This window comes from Chondrus crispus, genomic scaffold (genome assembly GCF_000350225.1).
Source record: "Chondrus crispus Stackhouse genomic scaffold, scaffold_18, whole genome shotgun sequence".
Taxonomy (NCBI): domain Eukaryota; phylum Rhodophyta; class Florideophyceae; order Gigartinales; family Gigartinaceae; genus Chondrus; species Chondrus crispus.
The window spans coordinates 236968-254047 of record NW_005179058.1 but is presented as its reverse complement, the minus strand read 5'-3'; the positions used below and the strand labels follow the sequence as shown (position 1 = coordinate 254047).

Below are 17080 nucleotides of genomic sequence, written 5' to 3'. Positions count from 1 at the left end.
TTCCGCCACAGAAAGTTTTTTTAAAAAAAGTAATGTGAGTACAGTATCTATCCAACAAATTGTGATTTAGTTCTAATGGTTGACTTGGAAACCCCCCCCCCCCCCCCCCCCCCCGTGGCAGCACCTCTCTCGCGCCCCGACATTATCTGCTCCCCTCCAGCATCGGCCAAGCAAGAAACTAAATCCGATTGAGGCTGCGCCACCGATATGGGGATTGCCGAGTTTATGAGCCGGCTGTCGCCGGCACCATCGAGCGCGCACGAGGATGACGAGAGTTTGAGTGGCCAGCCGTCGCCCCGAAGCGATGGCTCTAGCCCCACGCCGCGCTCGACCGGTTCAGGCCGCCCACGCCTGCGTCTGTTTGCAAGCGGTGATTCAGCGGCGTCGGCGTCGGCGTCGGTTGCGGCCGTCGAGACTGCGGAGGAGGACACTCTGCGGAAAGTGGTATCGGACGACCAGAAAGGCGAGGGCGACCATGGGCCTCCGCTTTGTAACCAGACTTCATCTCAGTCAGAGAAGGGCCTGGCCCCATTATGGAAGGCTCTCGTTTCCTTTGCGTCCAAGGATAAGGAGGAAGCAGAGGAGGAGCAGGAGGATGTAGACGAAACGGCCAAGGTGCTCATGCCGCCGAATTATAAGCACTTGTTCACACACAGGCGCTTTCCGTATGATTCTGCGTTTACAAGGGCCGACTGGGCCAAGGAGCTTGTCGCCGTGCCGGACAATGGTATTCGCGAGGAGCTCAACGATATGTATTCCATCTTTGCCGCTATGGAGCGGAGACCTACCATGCTCACGGGAGATGACGTTGCCCTTTTCGTCGACTGGTTCCGCACATTTCTCACCAGTTTGCAAGAGTTGTTCTATCTGGAAGAGGAGTGCTTGTATGCCTGGATTGACGGCACGGATATGCTCTCTACTGAGATGCGCAAGTGGGGAGACGGCGTCAAAAATGGGCGAATGCGCGGGGCCTTGTCGGCTGCGAAGCGCATGCGTCGTAAAGGGGAGATTGTCCGTATTGGCAACCAGATCACAACCTGTCAGCGGCTGTTTGAACGTCGTCCAATTGCAGAGGGGCTTCCAGTCTTAGCATCTATTATCTCGCCGTTTGTCGATGAGCTTGTGGCGTACATAGACCTCAAGAGGGACACATTGCCGGCCATTATCGAGATGCACCTCGAGCAAAAGGACCGCGTGCGTTTTGAGCGCGGCTACTGGGAGCTGGGCCGTGCGCAGCCGGCACATGAGACAACATTGGTGCTGGCGACACGCTGGATGGGCCGCAGGCAGATGCGCAAGTGGAGGTCTAAGTACTTCGGGCCGAAGAAGGGCGTTTATGGCAAGTGGAAGACGGCCTTCTTGAAGGAGCATCACGGCATAGTGAGCGAGTTTGCCAATAGAGTGAAGACGAGTGAAGAGGAGCGCTTGAACCAAATGCAGGAAAGTAAGAATGCGCGCGCCATGGCAGAACTCGCCATCCAGAATATGCCCCCTCCACTCGAGTGTACTGATTCCGAGCTGCAAAGCGGGCTGAGCAGCAGCTGCGCCAGCAGCTTTCGACAGAGCAACCTTTCTGCCTCGGCCATCCCAATGCCGACGTGCGCTTGAGGGAAGTTAAGTAGCTCAAACAAGTACAATAGAACTCGGCTTCTTCCCCCGTGCCTTTCTTGGCTCGCCATTTTTCGCCGCGTCGACATCAGAGCTTCGGGCGAATTGCTGGGCATCAACTCTGACATTTTCAAATTTATAGATAGAAGTTGGATATAATCTCGACCTAAAGCCGAATGATACTAGCCTTCAACTTGTCCTCATTGGCGTTTAGCCCGCGACTTGATGTAGCTTCGTGCAGAGGAATGCGCATCTCAGCATACGATCCCCCAGACGAGCCTCTGCAGAGCAGCCCCGGGTTGACAGCAACGGCTCCGCCGTCCACGCTCTTTGCAAAAGCCTTTAGCCTTGACGGCGTAACCAGGACATCGACGGTCGGCCATCTTTCCGTGTCCGGTATCGCCATGCCGTCCCACAACGAGCAATCAAGAGGTACGCTTGCAGACGGTGGAAAAGTGGGGTAAAAACTACATTGGCGGACCATGTGCGAAGCAATTGCTGCAAAACGGTCAGGCTTGTTCCAGCAGATGCAGTCCGCAGAGATGTCTTGCAAAGAAGGGAGGTTAGCAACTCCAACCGTTGCAACAGCAGCGCCGTCTCTCGACGCAAGCTCGACTACACTGGGGTTGGCGACCAGCCTAATGCGGGCGTCACTCGGCTGCCCCGCCTGCAGGCGGAAAGCCGGCTGCGGACAAACAAAGTCGTGATGGACATCCATGAGCGACGGGACGAGTACAAACTCGGTGCGCGGACCCTCATCCGTCATCGCCGCCACGGCTTTCCGCAAGCGGTTCAACACGCGAGTCTCAAAGATGTGTTCAAACTGTACGGGCGTGGCAGACGAGACGTCCGCATGCGATGCGTCGACAAACGGCCCAGTCAAGAATACGGCATCCGGACGCGCCCGCTCCACAACACTAAGCAGGTCTTCCAGCGGCTCGTAGTTGAGATTCGTGCTCGTTGTAAACGGCCCAGCTGCGAAGATGATATTAGCAAACGGTTGCTCCTGCTCCTGCGCGGCGTCTGGTAGGAGAGAGTCGCCGTCGTCATCTACGCGGTGATCCTTCTTCTGGCGGGCGTCTGGCGGCAGCGACATCGCATTGTCATATACGGCATGCACTTGAATGCATCGACCATTGGTGTTGACACCTTCGACGACGACAACCATACCAGAGTTGAGAAACATGGGTTGCTTTTTCTCATGGACCCTGCTAAGGTTAAGCTTAACCATGTTTCCCTCTTCACTCTCTAACACAACCGAATTGGCATTAATCCTCCCAATCCCAACGCCGTCTGTCTCCTCCAGCTCGACTCTAATTCGCCCCACCGCCAAGACCACATCCGGGCTGCGGACGAAAAAGCTCTCCGGGGAGATCTTGGGCAGCTCATCCTCATTCCTAAGATGCCTGACTCTCGCAAGAATGCGGTCGCCCAGGTGCCTGACCCTCGCGCGCACGGCGTCGATCTTCGCTGGCACGGCATCATTCATGTACCTCGGGCGCTGCTCTTCCGCTGCCAGAGGGCGGAGTCGGACGGGCTGGCGGCTGCGGGGAAGCGAATCCAAGTCGGCGGCGGCATTGAAGACGGCCTCGACGCGGCCGGATTGGTCGCGGTTTGCATATACAGAATCGGGCTGGTCGTCGCCTGCGAGGACGACATCGCGCGGGCGGCCGATGGAGGCGCCCGCGAGCACGAGGCCGTCGTCGTCGGCAGCGGGTGGGGCGTCGGGTGGCGGGGTCGGTGGGCGGTCGGTGTGGATGGGGACGGGTTCGGCGGAGGGGTCGGGCTTCGGGTCGGCGGTAGGCGGCTTGGCGAGGCCGGGGTCGTCAAAGTAGGAGAAGAAGTCGTCGACGTTGACGCGTGTGGGGGTAGGGACGGGGGTGTACACGGGGGTGCGGGTGCGGGTGCGCGGAGTTTTGGGGGCTTTTGCGGCTTTGACGGCCTGGGAGCGGAATTGGGCGGCGAGCTGGTTGAGGTCTTCTGCGGAGGGGGTGTCGGAGGGCTTGTCGTGATTGAGAGCCCAGGCCTCCCATTTGCAGTAGAGTTGGGTGGCAGTCAGGTTGGCCTCTTCGCAGATGGCGCGGGCGAGATTCGCGGGCTCGGCGGTGAGAGTGAGACCGCCAAAGGCGAAGGTTGCAGGGGGCATTGTAGAGGGGCGGGGCTGGTAGTGTGACGGGAGAGGGGGAGGTGGAGGGCAAAGTGGGGCAGCGTTGAGATGAAGTGAAAGGATGAGAACCGGGAGTAGGTGAAGAAGGAATTGGCGGGGAATTTTGGCGGGAGCATGGTTTGTTAGTGGTAGGATTGGATATGTGAGCCGGAGTGTGGACATAACGGGATCACAAAAGTACGGGGTGGAGTCGGAATGTCGGAACACGAGTGACGCGTGCACGGTGCGGACGCGTAGCAGGCAGTTGAGCAGCGCCAGCGAGAACACGTGTTGTGCGTTTCGAGTGAGGTGTGATGCGATGAGATGACGCGGTCGACGAATGCAACATTAAACGATCCTCGGCTCGTCGCCATCACTCTCCAACCGCACGTGCGCTCCCACAGACTGCCCTCTCCTCACCCACTCCCTTCCCCCTTCAGTCGCTTTTCGCTCCGCCCTCCCTGTACCTACCTTCCACTTCTACACCTTCACCCGATCCTCCCCGTAATTCCGACACTCCCTTCCTCCCACACCCCCTCCCCTTCCCCTTCCCTCCCACCATTCCCTACCTACCTCCAAGACAATGACCATTGCAAACGACCGCGTTCCCCCTCGAACACACCCAACAATGAGCACCACCGAGCCCTCGAACCTCTCGAGCCACTCCTCTACCCATCCCCCCACGCCTTCCAAACTGCCTCTTCCCCATCTCCATTCTAACCTCGAACAAGGTCTCCCTCACATCCTCCAAACCCTAACCGATCTAAAAGCCCCATCCGACGCCCCCCTTACCGATGTTTCCGTCATGCACGCCTGGGAGGTTGACTACGCCCTCTTCGCCCACATCTCCTCCCTTTCCGAAGCCCTTGCTCAGCAGTCCCTCGGCCTCGGCCCCGTCTACTTTGGCCCAGCCCTCGCTAATCCGCATCCGCAGCTCGCCGCCGACCGTGCCTCCTTGCTTGCCGACCGTGCAGCCTTGGTCCAGTCGCTCCGCACCACCCAGGAGCAGTTGCAGAACATCGTCCAGGCTCGCATTCATGCCATGCCCTTCAAGCCCAGGTTGTACCGCCTGGCGGACCATCTTAATTTGACACCCGCCGAGATTCGCGCCTTCACCTTTATTGTCCTGTCGTGCGCGGGCGTCGAGGTACCCGGCGCCGAAGATCGCAGAAACGGCATGCGTAGCAAGGCTGAACTGTACAATTGCCGTCGCTTTTCAGGCCTGGAGAGCCATGAGCTCCTCGACTTTCTCAGCCCGAGTAGAAAACATTTCAGCCAGGGCTTGCTCGAGGTCGATGATGAATTTGCAGCGAGCTATCCCGAGTCCAAGTTTCGCGCCCCGAGAGAGGTTTTGAAGGCCATTTATGGCGGCACGCTGACCCTGGATGAAGCCATGACCTTGGGAGAGTCTTCGTTGTCCACGGTCTTGGCAGAGGAGAGTGGCAGCGTTTTGAATGGCGAGGTTCCCGCCCGTTCTTCTTCGAAGACGGACGTCGTTCAGGGTATGGAGAAGGTGGCTATGGATGAATTGTTTGAGACCACCCCGAGCAATCGTGATCTTACTACCGATGGTTCTGCCATGCACGAGCTCCTGTCTGAACTGCGTAGAGAGGCGCCCCGGCAGACCCCCGAAGCGAAAAAAGCCGAAGCGAAAAAAGCCGAAGCAAAAAAAGCATCGCAAGGGACGTCCAAGCCCAACAGCCGAGGCGATTTGCCTCTTGCGCAAGACAGCAATGGTAGGCTCGAAGAGGATGACGAAAGTGACTATCACGAAACCGACGACCTTGGCGACTCGACAGAAGATGAACAAACATCAGATGCGGACGTCCAGCCTTACCAAGATGATATGGAGTATCTCAAGGATGGGTTTGAAGTCGTACGAGAGGCTTGCAAAGTCTACAACTTCAGGGAAAAGAGCAGCGAAGAAGATAGATACATGAACACAAAACGTCCCGTGGAAGCATTGCAGCGTGAGGCTGATGCCAAACTGCGCAAGGCTACTGGGCACTTTCGCGTCCGCCTCAGCAAGACAGTACAGGTTAACGAATTCATGCCCAGGTTGGAGCTGCTTGTGAGCAAACTCAAACTGGTGCACTTCGAACGCATGGTTATCCTCACTCTAGGTACGATACGAGACTCTCACCATCGTTGCATGGCGACACTTCGCCGCACTTCCGCTTCCATCCAATTCGTCCCGGAGCCGCTTCAGACTTCTGACCAATATCACTTTCACAAATTATTTATATCCTCTCTGCATCGCCGCCAACTACAGTCGGGTCCGTCTTGAGCCAATCGATTCGCAAAACATTGCGCTCCGACCCGTCGGCAGCATATGAAACAGGGATAACCGTGGCCAAGCTGTTGAGAGTGCACTGTCGAGGCGATCTACGCGAAGAAATCAAGATGCGGTCTTTCTTCTATCGCAACGCCACTCTAATTCGCTCAGGCATTGTAACAATAGATGTGCCATACAACATGCCGTTTTCTGACCTCGGCGATTTCTGCTGCGAGTTGGATCACATGGTCTTAGACTACGTGGCTGGATTGCAGACAGAGCTTGACGAAATCATGGACAGTGCCAGATGTTACTCGCCGAAGGTAGATATGGAATCCGTCGTACTTCCAGAAAAAATGAAATCTCTCGTTCTGCAAAGAACAGAGCACTTTGATATTTTCAGAAGACTAAGGAAGGAGGTAAGTTTTTGGGCTATTTTTATTAACTTTTCGCCGCCCCATCCAGCTTGAGTTGCTGTTCAGGCTCACAAGGCGAGGTCTGACTTATGAACATCTTTCCTCATTGGTGCGCTTCTTTATCATCAGGTTGGATTCGATGACATTGTCCGATACGGAAAAGGATTGACCCTCTTCTTTCATGGGAAATCAGGGACTGGAAAGACTCTCTTTGCAAACGCTCTGGCTTCGCACCTGAAGAAAAAGCTGTTGGTAGTCGATTTTGCGTCCCTGAACAGCTCAAAACATTCGAACGCCGAAGCTTATCGAATCGTATTTCGAGAAGCCAAAGTGCATGGAGCCATTGTCTTTATGGACGAGTGCGATGAACTTTTTGAAAGCAGGGAGCGAGGAGGAAAAGGAGCGGTGACATTAGCCTTGAGAGAAATGGAGACTTTTGATGGAATCATGATTCTTGCGACTAACAGGCCCCAAATGCTTGACGAGGCTATGCATCGCAGAATCGCGCTTTCTCTCGAATTTGAGGCTCCTGACGCGAACCTTCGACTCGACATATGGAAGAAGCACATTCCCAAGAACCTACGACTTGCAGAAGACGTAGACTTGAGGGCGTTAGCCATCGAGTTTGAGCTTACCGGTGGATATATCAAGAACGCAGTATTCCAAGCTTTGGCTCAAGCAGTGAGCAGGGTGCAAGAATATCGGCGGAAGAATGCAGAGTCCGAAAGTGCTGGGCCTCCAACTGCGTTGGAAGCCGGTGACGTCGTCATTTCAATGGAGGAACTGCGCCAGGCTTGCCGCCTTCAAGCTCGAGGGGATCTGAAGAGAGCAAAGCTCGAGCGACGTGTTTTACCACTGTCTGGTCTGGACAAATTGGTCACTACAGAAGAAGCTATGAAGACATTGAAAGATATTGTCATGGTTGAAAAGGTTCGCGGGTTGATGACAACTCGCTGGGGCTTCAAGGACAGACAAGTCCGTTCAAACTGCGTCCTAATTTTCGGTCCAAGTGGGTGTGGAAAGACCTTTGCAGCTGGTTGCCTCGGTTTTGAAACGGGCCGACCGCTGCAGCGATTGGCAGCGTCTGAGCTTCATGGTTCTCGCGAAGGGGCATCTGAGATTGGAGCTGTTTTTGGCCAGGCTGCCGTGGCCGGCGCAGTTGTCGTGGTGGAGCATGCTGAGCAGCTCCTGTTTGAAGCAGCGTCACCGGAAACGACAGCTTCGCCTGGACTAGAACTCATGTTCCATATGCAATCTTTCGATGGGCTTGTGGTTTTGTGCTGCACAGTCGCTTCGACGTCGACTGAAGCTGGGTGGCCGAAGCACGTGCCCGTTCCAAACCGAGTAAGCTCATTATTGAGCTATCTTGTCGTATTGACAATGCCCAACAGAGAAGCGAGACTGCGCTTATGGAAGCAGCTGATTCCCGAAGACACCCCAGTACACGAAAGTGTCAAGGAGCACCTCAATACAATCGCGACCAAATACGAGTTCACTGGGGCGCGGATTGCTTCGTGTATTCGTCGCGGAGCAGCTGCTGCAGCAATGCGTCGGAATAGGGCAGCGCTTGTCAGTGAAGACGATCAGGAACTGAAGGAAAAACTGACTATTGAAGACTTGGAAGACGCATGCAAAGCGGAAGTCAAATTGGTGTCCGACTCTGATGGCACAGCTGCATGGGTACGAGGTTTGTATGTCTAACTGGGCTTTTAACCATATTGAACTAGGTAGGGCAACGGGATGCCCTGGGGACATAACAATGTCTGCGTACGAGGCTGGCCAAAGTGGGACGCGCCACATGAGAGACGCCTGTATAAGTTTGCTAGGGATCAGGCAAGACGGAAGAGATATGTTATTAAACAGCAGTTGGCTGAATATAGAATTGAAGGAGGCCTCCCCGCGTTCTTCTCTCGGTTCCTATCGTATTCGAACGGAAGTTGTGATGCAGGCAAGATGGACTTCCATTAAATCTAAGCTGTTGCCTCAACCATATTGTCAATCTCGCGAGACCTCCGAAGCTGCTCGCTATACTGCTGTACCTGAGGATGCTCTGCGCCATCTATGATGGCAGCACGTTCACCCTCGATCGGTGCATTCGGTACGATTCGATTCTCGCTGATATCCACAAACCTGACCGAATGTCCCCTCATGCCTATAGCACGTCGCAAATTCCTCCTCTCCGCAGCACGAACGGTCGTCTGCAAGTCAACCATGCGGTCATCCCTTCCTGGAGTCTGGGTGATGCGAGCGACAAACTCCGGGTCAAACTGTCTGTTGCCAAAGGTCCATAGCCCCAAAAAGCGCGACCTAGGCCCGCGGTGCCCTCTGCCGAGCCGGCGGCCGCCCTCGTCCGGCATAGGCATGCCGAGCAATCGCCCGTCGTTGAGGTCCTGCATGGGCGTCGGATCACGCAACACGACAGTCTTCATGCAGCATGGACACTTGTTAGAGCGCTGTAGCCAGATCTGAACGCATCTGCGAAGGTGTGTAATTGAACACGAGTTAGAGTGAGGAAGAGCACAGTTGCTAGGGACAAACGTGTCGCGGACGGCGTGTGACGTACCTGGCATGGAAGGCGTGAAAGCAAGGGAGGACTCTCTTACGCAGGCCGTACGTAATATCGTCCAAGCAAATGGCGCAAAGCAGGATGCCATCGCCGCTAGAGTGGCACTCAGCGCCTGCCTCCTTCAAATCGCGTGTCTCCTCTGCATGGACTTGGACGGGGCAGTGGAGTTGCAATTCCTCTGGCGTCAGGCCATGGGCGGTGTGGGGCTGGACGGGCAGGTACGGCCTGGGCGGCTCGGTGAATACGTCCAAGGCGGGCCTGGACCTGCGCGGGATGTGGAACCAGCGCGTGCGCGGGTGCGGGTGGTGGGCGGGCTCGATGTCGAGCGTGGCCGAGGAAGAGGTGGATATGGAGGCAAAGCGCAGGGCGACGCGACGCGCGTCGGCTTCATTCAGAGCGTGGATGCGGCGCTCCAAGCGGTACTGCTTGAGGAGACGGATTAGGATCAGGACGATGAGAAGGAAGACGACGGTCCAGATTAGGGTGCCGGCGAGGATGTACCATTTCTCCTCCATGTTGCGATGGAGGAGGCGGGCCGGGAACAGGAGGCGGGTGCGGAGGGAGGCATTGTGGAACGCGATTGTCAGCACGGATAGGTAGGAGGGTTTGTCAGTCGGGGGTAAAAAGGCAGCCCACGATCATGCCGACGGTGATGGTAATGACGCATGCATGGTGGTAGCCAGGCGGCTCAAGATAGCGGATCATGAGCACAAAGGAGCGAGGAGTTGAGCAGGGCGATTGGTTGATACATTCATTGGGAATACTGTATCCAAATACATACTGTACGTGTACCGAACTGCGCTAACTTGTTTACAGTCCCTTGATAACTGTAATGATTGTCATTCAGAGTAATAAGAGTCATAACTTGCTTTAATTCAACCAATGATGAGCCGCCAGTGTCGGAGCTCCTGAGAGCTCAACCAATCACAAGATGGAGAGTAGCAGTTCAGATAGGGGGGCGATCTGGGCAACCAACGGGTCCAGATGTATCCCTGACCGCATCCTTTGCCTTCCCAGATCTCCCCATTCCCCGCTCCCTATCCACGTACGGCATCTACGGTATAGCCTCTTATAGCTCGATCACTCCCCCTACTCGTTTCGCTTCCAGCACCCGATAAATTCCATCCTTTCCCATCTCCGGATCCCCCTCCAGCTACTCACCACCCTTTCCCCCGCAATGGCCTTTATTACCCACGCCCTCCCTGGTCTGACCCGCAGCACCGTCCCGCGCACATCGCGCTTCATCCACGCCACGAGCCCCACCATGCTTCTCTCCAAGGGCGACAAGATGCCCATGGACGTCGATCTCATGGTCCTCAAAGACGGCGCCCCCACCACCGTCTCCACCGCCTCCATCTTCCAGTCCAAGAAAGTCGCCGTCGTCACCTTTCCCGGCGCCTTCACCAGCACCTGCCAAAACGGCCACGTCCCGCTCTGGATCAAGGCCGTCGACGACTTCAAGGCAAAGGGGTGCGATGACGTAGTCGCCCTCGCTGTCAATGATCCGTTTGTCATGGACGCCTTTGCAAACGTCATTGGCAATGAAGGCAAGGTTACGTTTTTGGCCGATGGAGGCGCAAAGCTTACCAAGGCAATCGGCATTGAGGTTGATACCGATGGCTTTGGGGGTGTTCGCTCGTACCGGGGAGGCTATTTGGTCGAGGATGGTGTGTTTACTCAGGTTAATTTGGAGGACGGCACCTCATTTGAGGGACCCTCTAAGCCAGAAACGCTATTGGCACAGATGTAGCCTTTGTCGTACACGCATGTAGTGTATTTGCTTTGAAACGGAACCCCGTCTAAATCTGCTCCGCAGTGTCTCAAATCTCTAAATCGTTTTCGCGAAATGCTTCAGAGCGAAAGATTTTGCAGATGCCAACTCGTAGAAATGATCCCGTCTTCAAAAACAACTCGCTCCTCTCTGTCAGGTTGGCTCTCTGTCGGACAAAAAGCCTCTGTCCAGCATCCTGTACACACGTACATGCACGTTTCTTGCCCGCCGACAACATTGGGGATGTTGTTTCCTTGATTCTTAAGGTAGTTCCTTTTATCATGCTCGAGTCATTTCGGGACCGTACAATCATTCCCCGTGGTGTCTAGACGACATGGGCCTCATATGAGGCCATTTGCAAGACTTTGAAACTACGACAGAATTCATATTTGATGCTCGCCCTCTACTCTTACCAGGACAACCAGTACTAAACTTTAAGAACTTCACAGCTTTGTAGACCAGAACGTGTAGATATTCGAATGCGCATCACATTCCCCTTTCTAAATCCATTCAACTTCATTAATCTGCCGATTGAAACCCGCTTCTCTGATGTATTGAGACTGAGTTCGTACTATTTAACAGAAGTCAGCAGTTTGAAGAAGATCAGTGACTCTCTTTGAGTCTGCATTTAAAGGGCGGCGCCGACGTAGACAATGCGCAGTTCAAAACAATTTGATATGGTGTGCAAAAAAGGAACTTAGCCTACAGTGGATATCGACGAGCACATCTACCACCGCCGAAAATGGTAATTTTAGACGGCTGTCCAATGTTAGCCGATAAAGCATCAGCAGAAAGCGGGGCATTCGAATGAAGGGTGTGCTGGAAAGTAGCGCCTCAAGAGACAGTTCGGGCTGCGCCTTCCCATCACGCTATGCAGCAGTGCTCGTCGTAGTCTAATAACATACCGAAGGGACAGTGACGAAATTGCATCTATATTGGCGAGCAATGAATTCTCCCTCAATGTTAACCCCCCTACAGATACTGCAGTTCAAGAAAAAAACGGCATGGCCCCCCAAGCACACATTCTGTAAACAATCTCACCATTGCCTCGAGAAACCCACCTGTCTAAGGTCGGGAAGAGCCAAACTTTGGTTGCCTCCACCATGAATGCTTGGTCATCAGGGACAATTCAAACTCCCTTTACGGTTCCTAAATCAGTTTCATTCCTTTTCAAAGGATCTGCAGAGATACGGGACTCTCAAAAGAGCAGAAATATTGACTCTCAAAATATCTCCTGTTCATAGGCTTCGCACATTCCTTGGCTAGAAGGGTGAGACTAAGAAAGTCCCTAAATGATATAAGAAATATCATTAATCTGGCAGTCACACCACTATCAAATCAAAGATTTTTCTGACTTCTTCAACCATACACTACAGGCGGTTTAATGCACAACTAATGTCGCTTTTGCACATGCGGAATGGTGCGGTGAGCTAAGTCGTGTAGAATTTGTAGCGACTTCATGGGCATAACGTTATTTTCTTGAACGAGAAAGTTTAATCAGAAGTGTATACATACAGGTATTCAATGTAACAAAGTGGGACAATCCTAAAAACACAAGCTTGATCTTTTCACCTCATGATCTTTCTTTTTCATGCCTGTGTGCACCCAGTTCGTTGTATTTTACCCATCGACGGTGAGAGAACACACACGCACCGCTCCTTCCCCAAATCTACCGAAAACACAATATGACCGAGGGCAGATTCAGATATTCAGAAAATCGCAGAAGGTTTTGATCTTTATGTCCTGTAGGCTTTTTTCCTCCAGCTTGTGCATCTTATCTACAAGAAACGTACGTCTCAACCATGCGCCAATGCTGGGACAATGATGTTCATTCCAATACTTCTCATCTGTGTAATAACTGCATGTTCCGTGAGAATGGCTAAAATAGTACGAACACTTGCTTTTCTCCCACATCGGAGAAATAATATAGTCGAACCCCGATAATTTCTTGCTGGAAAACAATGTAAGAGTAATTTTGTCCTGTATTGGTATCACACATTACCGAGCGAGCCTCAACGCCAAAGTTGTACAATTTTGTCCAGTGGGCTGCTGCAAACTCCTGCTAGCTAATGTCTATGAGAGCTTCATTTTGCGTCCGTGTACACGTTTTGTGTATGCGGGTGAAGAACCCCCAGGAAATAGCAAGCGGCTGACAATATCTGTCAGCATGCCGAGCGTCGCTGTCTTTATTAGAACACCACCACCAGCTCTTCCCGGACGACCTCCCTCGATCCGGCATGTCTATTTCTCTTTGAGAAATTCTCCCTGACCACTATTCCGGGCGGCGATACATTCTACGTAGCACACACAGCGTGCTATTGAGAGCGATGACAGACGCAAACAGCAGTCCCCCGCCTTCCGCCGGGGTGGCGCTCAGGGCAGCCTAGGCAACCGCGAAACCCGAGCGCCGCGACTATGGCACTGTTGTAACTGAGCTGAACTCTCTAAAGTTGGTGGGAGAGGGAAGTGTCTTCGATAGAGGCCCCCATGTTCCGGTCACTCACATGGGGTACTTTAAGCCTCCGGCTGATGCTTTCCTTTCTGATCTAAGGTCTACGGATCGGTGATCCGCGAAGGAGTGGGAGTACATTAATGCTGCTGGAGTATGGACTGAGCTAGGTCTGGCTGCACTCGAGGTCGCGAAGGGGCAAGATGGTGACGTGGCAGACCTAGCGCGGCGGCTGGCATTGGCTCAATTGTCGTTCAAGGCAGCCCTTGAGGTCCTTTCTATGAGGGCTCAATACTTTTGTGATCTCACGGAGCAAGGCGTTGAGACAGCCAGACAGATGTCCTTTCTCGTCGAGCAGGGACATGATGCTGTATTTTCGGAGTCTTACCGCGCAGCTCGAGAGGCACTTACCTCTAAACTGGAGATCGAGGCAGCAAATCAGCTGGCCAAAGCTCGTCTCGAGAGAGCGAGAGGACGCAGCCAGACGGGCGGAGCGAGTGCGGACAAAGGGTCCCCCGGTTCCGCCTCCCAAGAGTGACGGGCGCCCTACGGGGCATGAGAGGCACTGGGGTGACCGGGGGACCGCCGTTGTGGAGAGGTACATCACTAAGAGCCGACAAGTGGCAGTCGGAGCTTGGTGCTTCAGAATACCTCGTCCGTGCGATCCGGTATGGCATTCGAGATATGCCAGCGGTGCCCTTCACGGATGGCTTGGTATTGGGAGAAATCCCCCAATCAGAGGAGGACAGGTGTTTTGCCCGGAAGGACTTGCTAGATTGGTGTCAGAAAGGCATATACGAACGCGTGTCGTCGAAGGAGGTCGAGGGAATCGTACAGTCAGGGAAGATGGTTTCGTCAGCGTTCGTGGTGTGGCAAGGGGACGAAAGGGAGAAAAAGGGGAGGTTCGTCGTCAACTTCCACCGACAGAGCAAGCATTGGAAAAAAGGGAGCGTGACGATGGAGACGATACCTTCGTTCGCCATAGACATACAGCGCGGGGATACTTTAATGTCTTGGGATATCAAAAGCGGCTACCGTCACTTTTATCTGCACCCCGACGTTCGAGACTACTTTGTTTTCCGCTACGCCGGACATTTCTACCATTTCATCGCCCTCCCGCGTGGGTGGGGGCGCTCTGTCTGGTGGTTCACAAAGCTACTAAGGCCGCTCGTACAGTACATGCGCGATACCCTTGGGTATCGTATGCTTCCGTACATCGACGACTTCCTGGCCGCCCCGTGCCGCTACGGGCGGCCGTCGACTCAAGCGGACTGTCGAAGAGCGCGAAAGCAGCTGTCAGCGCTCTTTGGACGGCTCAGCATCGTGCGGCACGAGAAGAAAGGATGCTGGGAGGAAGGGCGACGTGTGGAGCACCTCGGAATGCTCATAGACACGGAAGATATGAAGGTGTACGTCTCCGATGCGAAGGTGAAGAAAGTGCGAGGACTGGCGCAAAAGATTCTCCTCATGGCGCAACGGAATCGACGCTTGGTACCCTTGGAGCTGCTACGACACTTCTGCGGCGTATGTGTGTCTCTGTCGCTCGCGGTTCCCCTTGCTCGTTTCTACACGCGTTCGGTCTACTTCGACATGTCCTTGGCGGAGCGCAAGGAGCGAGGGTCATGTCGGACGGCTGCGCCAGGGGCCGCGCATGCGAGGCCTACAGTGCGGAGACCGGGGGTTTGGGGCCGAATCCCCAAGCAGCGGCTCGCGAGTGGGTCCGCCGAGCACACTCGGAGCACGCAGAAGATCAAGGTCAGGCTGTGCCGGCAGTCGCTCGGCGACATTCGACACTGGCGTTCGCATTCGAGGGGAGAAGGAAGGGATCTCGTCAGGCTGGAAACGCATATGACAATGCACAGCGATGCCGCCGATGTGGGTTATAGCGGCACGCTGGGACTCGAGACCGTTCAAGGACTGCCGGGTTTGTGGGAGGGTCGCGGTTTTTGGAGCGCGGACGACAGGGCGCCCTAGATTACTTTGCGCGAGTTGAGAGCCGTCCGGCTACTCCTCCACCGGCACTTTGCCGACTACGTATCAGACCCGCGTGTTCGTCGCCTGCTGTTACACGAGGACAATCAAGCCGTCGTCTACGTGCTGAATGCGATGGTGTCGGCCTCGAAGGAGATGATGATCGAGTTGAGAAAGCTGGAAGTACTGCTGAGAGTCCTCGGTGTACGGTTGGAAGCAAGATGGATACCATCAGCGGTGAACAGGTTCGCGGACACACTGTCGCAAAACTGGGATCCGAGGGATGCAAGGGCTACGGATTCATTGCTACAGTCAATACCGAAAGAATATCGCTTGAGCCACGTGGTATTTCGAGAACGGCCGCTGGGGGACACGCTGATAGCGAGAAAAAAGTACTTGCTGACGCAGATGGACGAAGACTGGGGGGACGGGAAAAGCCGACTTGGAACCCCCCATTCGATCTTCTTCCGGTTGTTGTTCGGAAGATCGCGGCAGAGGATGGGAAGGCGGTGTTGGTTGCGCCGAGGTGGCCAGCACAAGCTTGGTACGCGCGCTTGCAAAGCTTGAGCTCGCGCATGGTGGAGCTACATCTCGGGGACGACGGACCGCTGCTGGAAGGAGAAGGCAAGAACGAGGGATGGTCAGTGGTCGTCGCGGAGATCGCGTAGAGAGGGACTGGAAGGCCGGGATCGTGGCTTCGGTGCTGTCGCGTGCCGGGACTGACACCGCTACAGGAGGGGCAGAGGTGGCAGCGTCGTTGCTCGCCGAGTTCGGTTGGAGGGAGCGGACGTGGGGCAACCGGTCAAGCCAGATCCGCAAGTGGCTATCTTTCTGCGATGAGGAGGGACGGGACCCGCTTCCGGCGGAGGAAGGGGACGTGCTGGCGTTTATTGGATACCTGTCACTTGAAGGCCGAGTCAGTGCGGCATCGGCTCCTCAATACGTGTCAGCGGTGTCTCGATATCACATCAATCATGGCTTTGCATCCCCCACGCTCACTCCAACTGTCAGAGACCTATTACAGGCTTACATCAACAAGGCCGATCAAGCCGGATCGGAACAGTTGATCAAGATCGGATGCGGGGCAGACATGATGAAGAGGGTACTCGAGTATGGTCTTCAAAGCACTGATTTGGAGGGTATTTGGGCCTGCAGCATGGTCAGTTTCTCTTTTATTTTTCAATGTCGCGCTGTCACAATGGCACACCTGGCCCCTGATGACGTCACCGTGAACGCGGACGGAATTTCATCGAAGCCCCCGCATCGCAAAGGGAAGTCCCTTCGCCGCCCATTGATACTGCACGACCCCCAAAATCACGCTTGGGAGACTGATTCCGGTCCGCCATCACTAATCCGGCGTTGGATCTCCCGGCGTCCGGCCTCGCCGGGGCTGTTTAACCTACGCCATAATCAGCGGTTGCGTGGGCACGTCTTTCGGACGCTGCTACCCGCGCTTTTCAGCTTGTCTCTGCTTCTGCGCCGCCTGGCTTTTACTACGGCTCGCACAGTCCCCGTATCGGGGGTGTGAACGAGTTGGTGAACCTACAATTTACCCAAGTGTGGATAATGCAGCGCCTTGACTGGGCTTCTGATGGCATGTTCTCGACCTATTTTGACAGTCGCATTCAGTTGACCGCCCTGTCGAAGTGGTTCTTTGCCCACATGTGTACTGACGCCTGAGGCCTCTCCGTTTTCTTTTGACATCTTCGCGTCCGTGTATACGTTTCGTGTATGCGGTTGAAGAACCCCCAGAAAGTATCAAGCTGCTGACAATCTCTGTCAGCATGCCGAGCGTCGCTGTCTTTATTAGAACACCACCACCAGCTCTGCCCGGACGACCTCCCTCGATCCGGATGTCTATTTCTCTTTCCCTCCCAT

The 17080-nt window shown here is 54.6% G+C and overlaps 6 protein-coding genes; 5 read left to right on the top strand and 1 right to left on the bottom strand.

Moving 5' to 3' along the window:
* Positions 1 to 207: 207 nt before the first annotated feature.
* CHC_T00003200001 (hypothetical protein) lies at positions 208 to 1608 on the top strand. Its single transcript, XM_005714612.1, has one exon. It carries the CDS (start codon positions 208 to 210, stop codon positions 1606 to 1608), a length of 1401 nt encoding a protein of 466 aa, XP_005714669.1.
* A 166-nt stretch (positions 1609 to 1774) lies between these two features.
* Positions 1775 to 3097, bottom strand: CHC_T00003199001 (hypothetical protein). Its single transcript, XM_005714611.1, has one exon. The coding sequence runs from the start codon at positions 3095 to 3097 to the stop codon at positions 1775 to 1777; it is 1323 nt and encodes a 440-aa protein (XP_005714668.1).
* Positions 3098 to 4337: 1240 nt separating this feature from the next.
* On the top strand, positions 4338 to 8202 carry CHC_T00003198001 (hypothetical protein). Its single transcript, XM_005714610.1, has 4 exons — positions 4338 to 5877; positions 6027 to 6448; positions 6575 to 8086; positions 8173 to 8202. The coding sequence occupies exons 1-4, from the start codon at positions 4338 to 4340 to the stop codon at positions 8200 to 8202; spliced, it is 3504 nt and encodes a 1167-aa protein (XP_005714667.1).
* A 2-nt stretch (positions 8203 to 8204) lies between these two features.
* Positions 8205 to 8510, top strand: CHC_T00003197001 (hypothetical protein). Its single transcript, XM_005714609.1, has one exon. The coding sequence runs from the start codon at positions 8205 to 8207 to the stop codon at positions 8508 to 8510; it is 306 nt and encodes a 101-aa protein (XP_005714666.1).
* Positions 8511 to 10188: 1678 nt separating this feature from the next.
* Positions 10189 to 10873, top strand: CHC_T00003196001 (hypothetical protein). XM_005714608.1 is given in 2 exon segments: positions 10189 to 10761; positions 10762 to 10873. The coding sequence occupies 1 exon segment, from the start codon at positions 10189 to 10191 to the stop codon at positions 10759 to 10761; it is 573 nt and encodes a 190-aa protein (XP_005714665.1). The 3' UTR covers positions 10762 to 10873.
* A 10-nt stretch (positions 10874 to 10883) lies between these two features.
* On the top strand, positions 10884 to 11111 carry CHC_T00003195001 (hypothetical protein). The gene has a single exon (XM_005714607.1). The coding sequence runs from the start codon at positions 10884 to 10886 to the stop codon at positions 11109 to 11111; it is 228 nt and encodes a 75-aa protein (XP_005714664.1).
* Positions 11112 to 17080: the final 5969 nt, after the last annotated feature.

Coding starts and splice junctions, on each gene's coding strand:
- CHC_T00003197001 (XM_005714609.1), top strand. CDS start 8,205: ATGTCTGCGTACGAGGCTGGCCAAAGTGGGACGCGCCACATGAGAGAC.
- CHC_T00003196001 (XM_005714608.1), top strand. CDS start 10,189: ATGGCCTTTATTACCCACGCCCTCCCTGGTCTGACCCGCAGCACCGTC.
- CHC_T00003198001 (XM_005714610.1), top strand. CDS start 4,338: ATGACCATTGCAAACGACCGCGTTCCCCCTCGAACACACCCAACAATG. Junction 6,449..6,574: donor TCAGAAGACTAAGGAAGGAG/GTAAGTTTTTGG, acceptor CTTTATCATCAG/GTTGGATTCGATGACATTGT. Junction 8,087..8,172: donor AAGACGCATGCAAAGCGGAA/GTCAAATTGGTG, acceptor ATATTGAACTAG/GTAGGGCAACGGGATGCCCT.
- CHC_T00003199001 (XM_005714611.1), bottom strand. CDS start 3,097: ATGAATGATGCCGTGCCAGCGAAGATCGACGCCGTGCGCGCGAGGGTC.
- CHC_T00003200001 (XM_005714612.1), top strand. CDS start 208: ATGGGGATTGCCGAGTTTATGAGCCGGCTGTCGCCGGCACCATCGAGC.
- CHC_T00003195001 (XM_005714607.1), top strand. CDS start 10,884: ATGCCAACTCGTAGAAATGATCCCGTCTTCAAAAACAACTCGCTCCTC.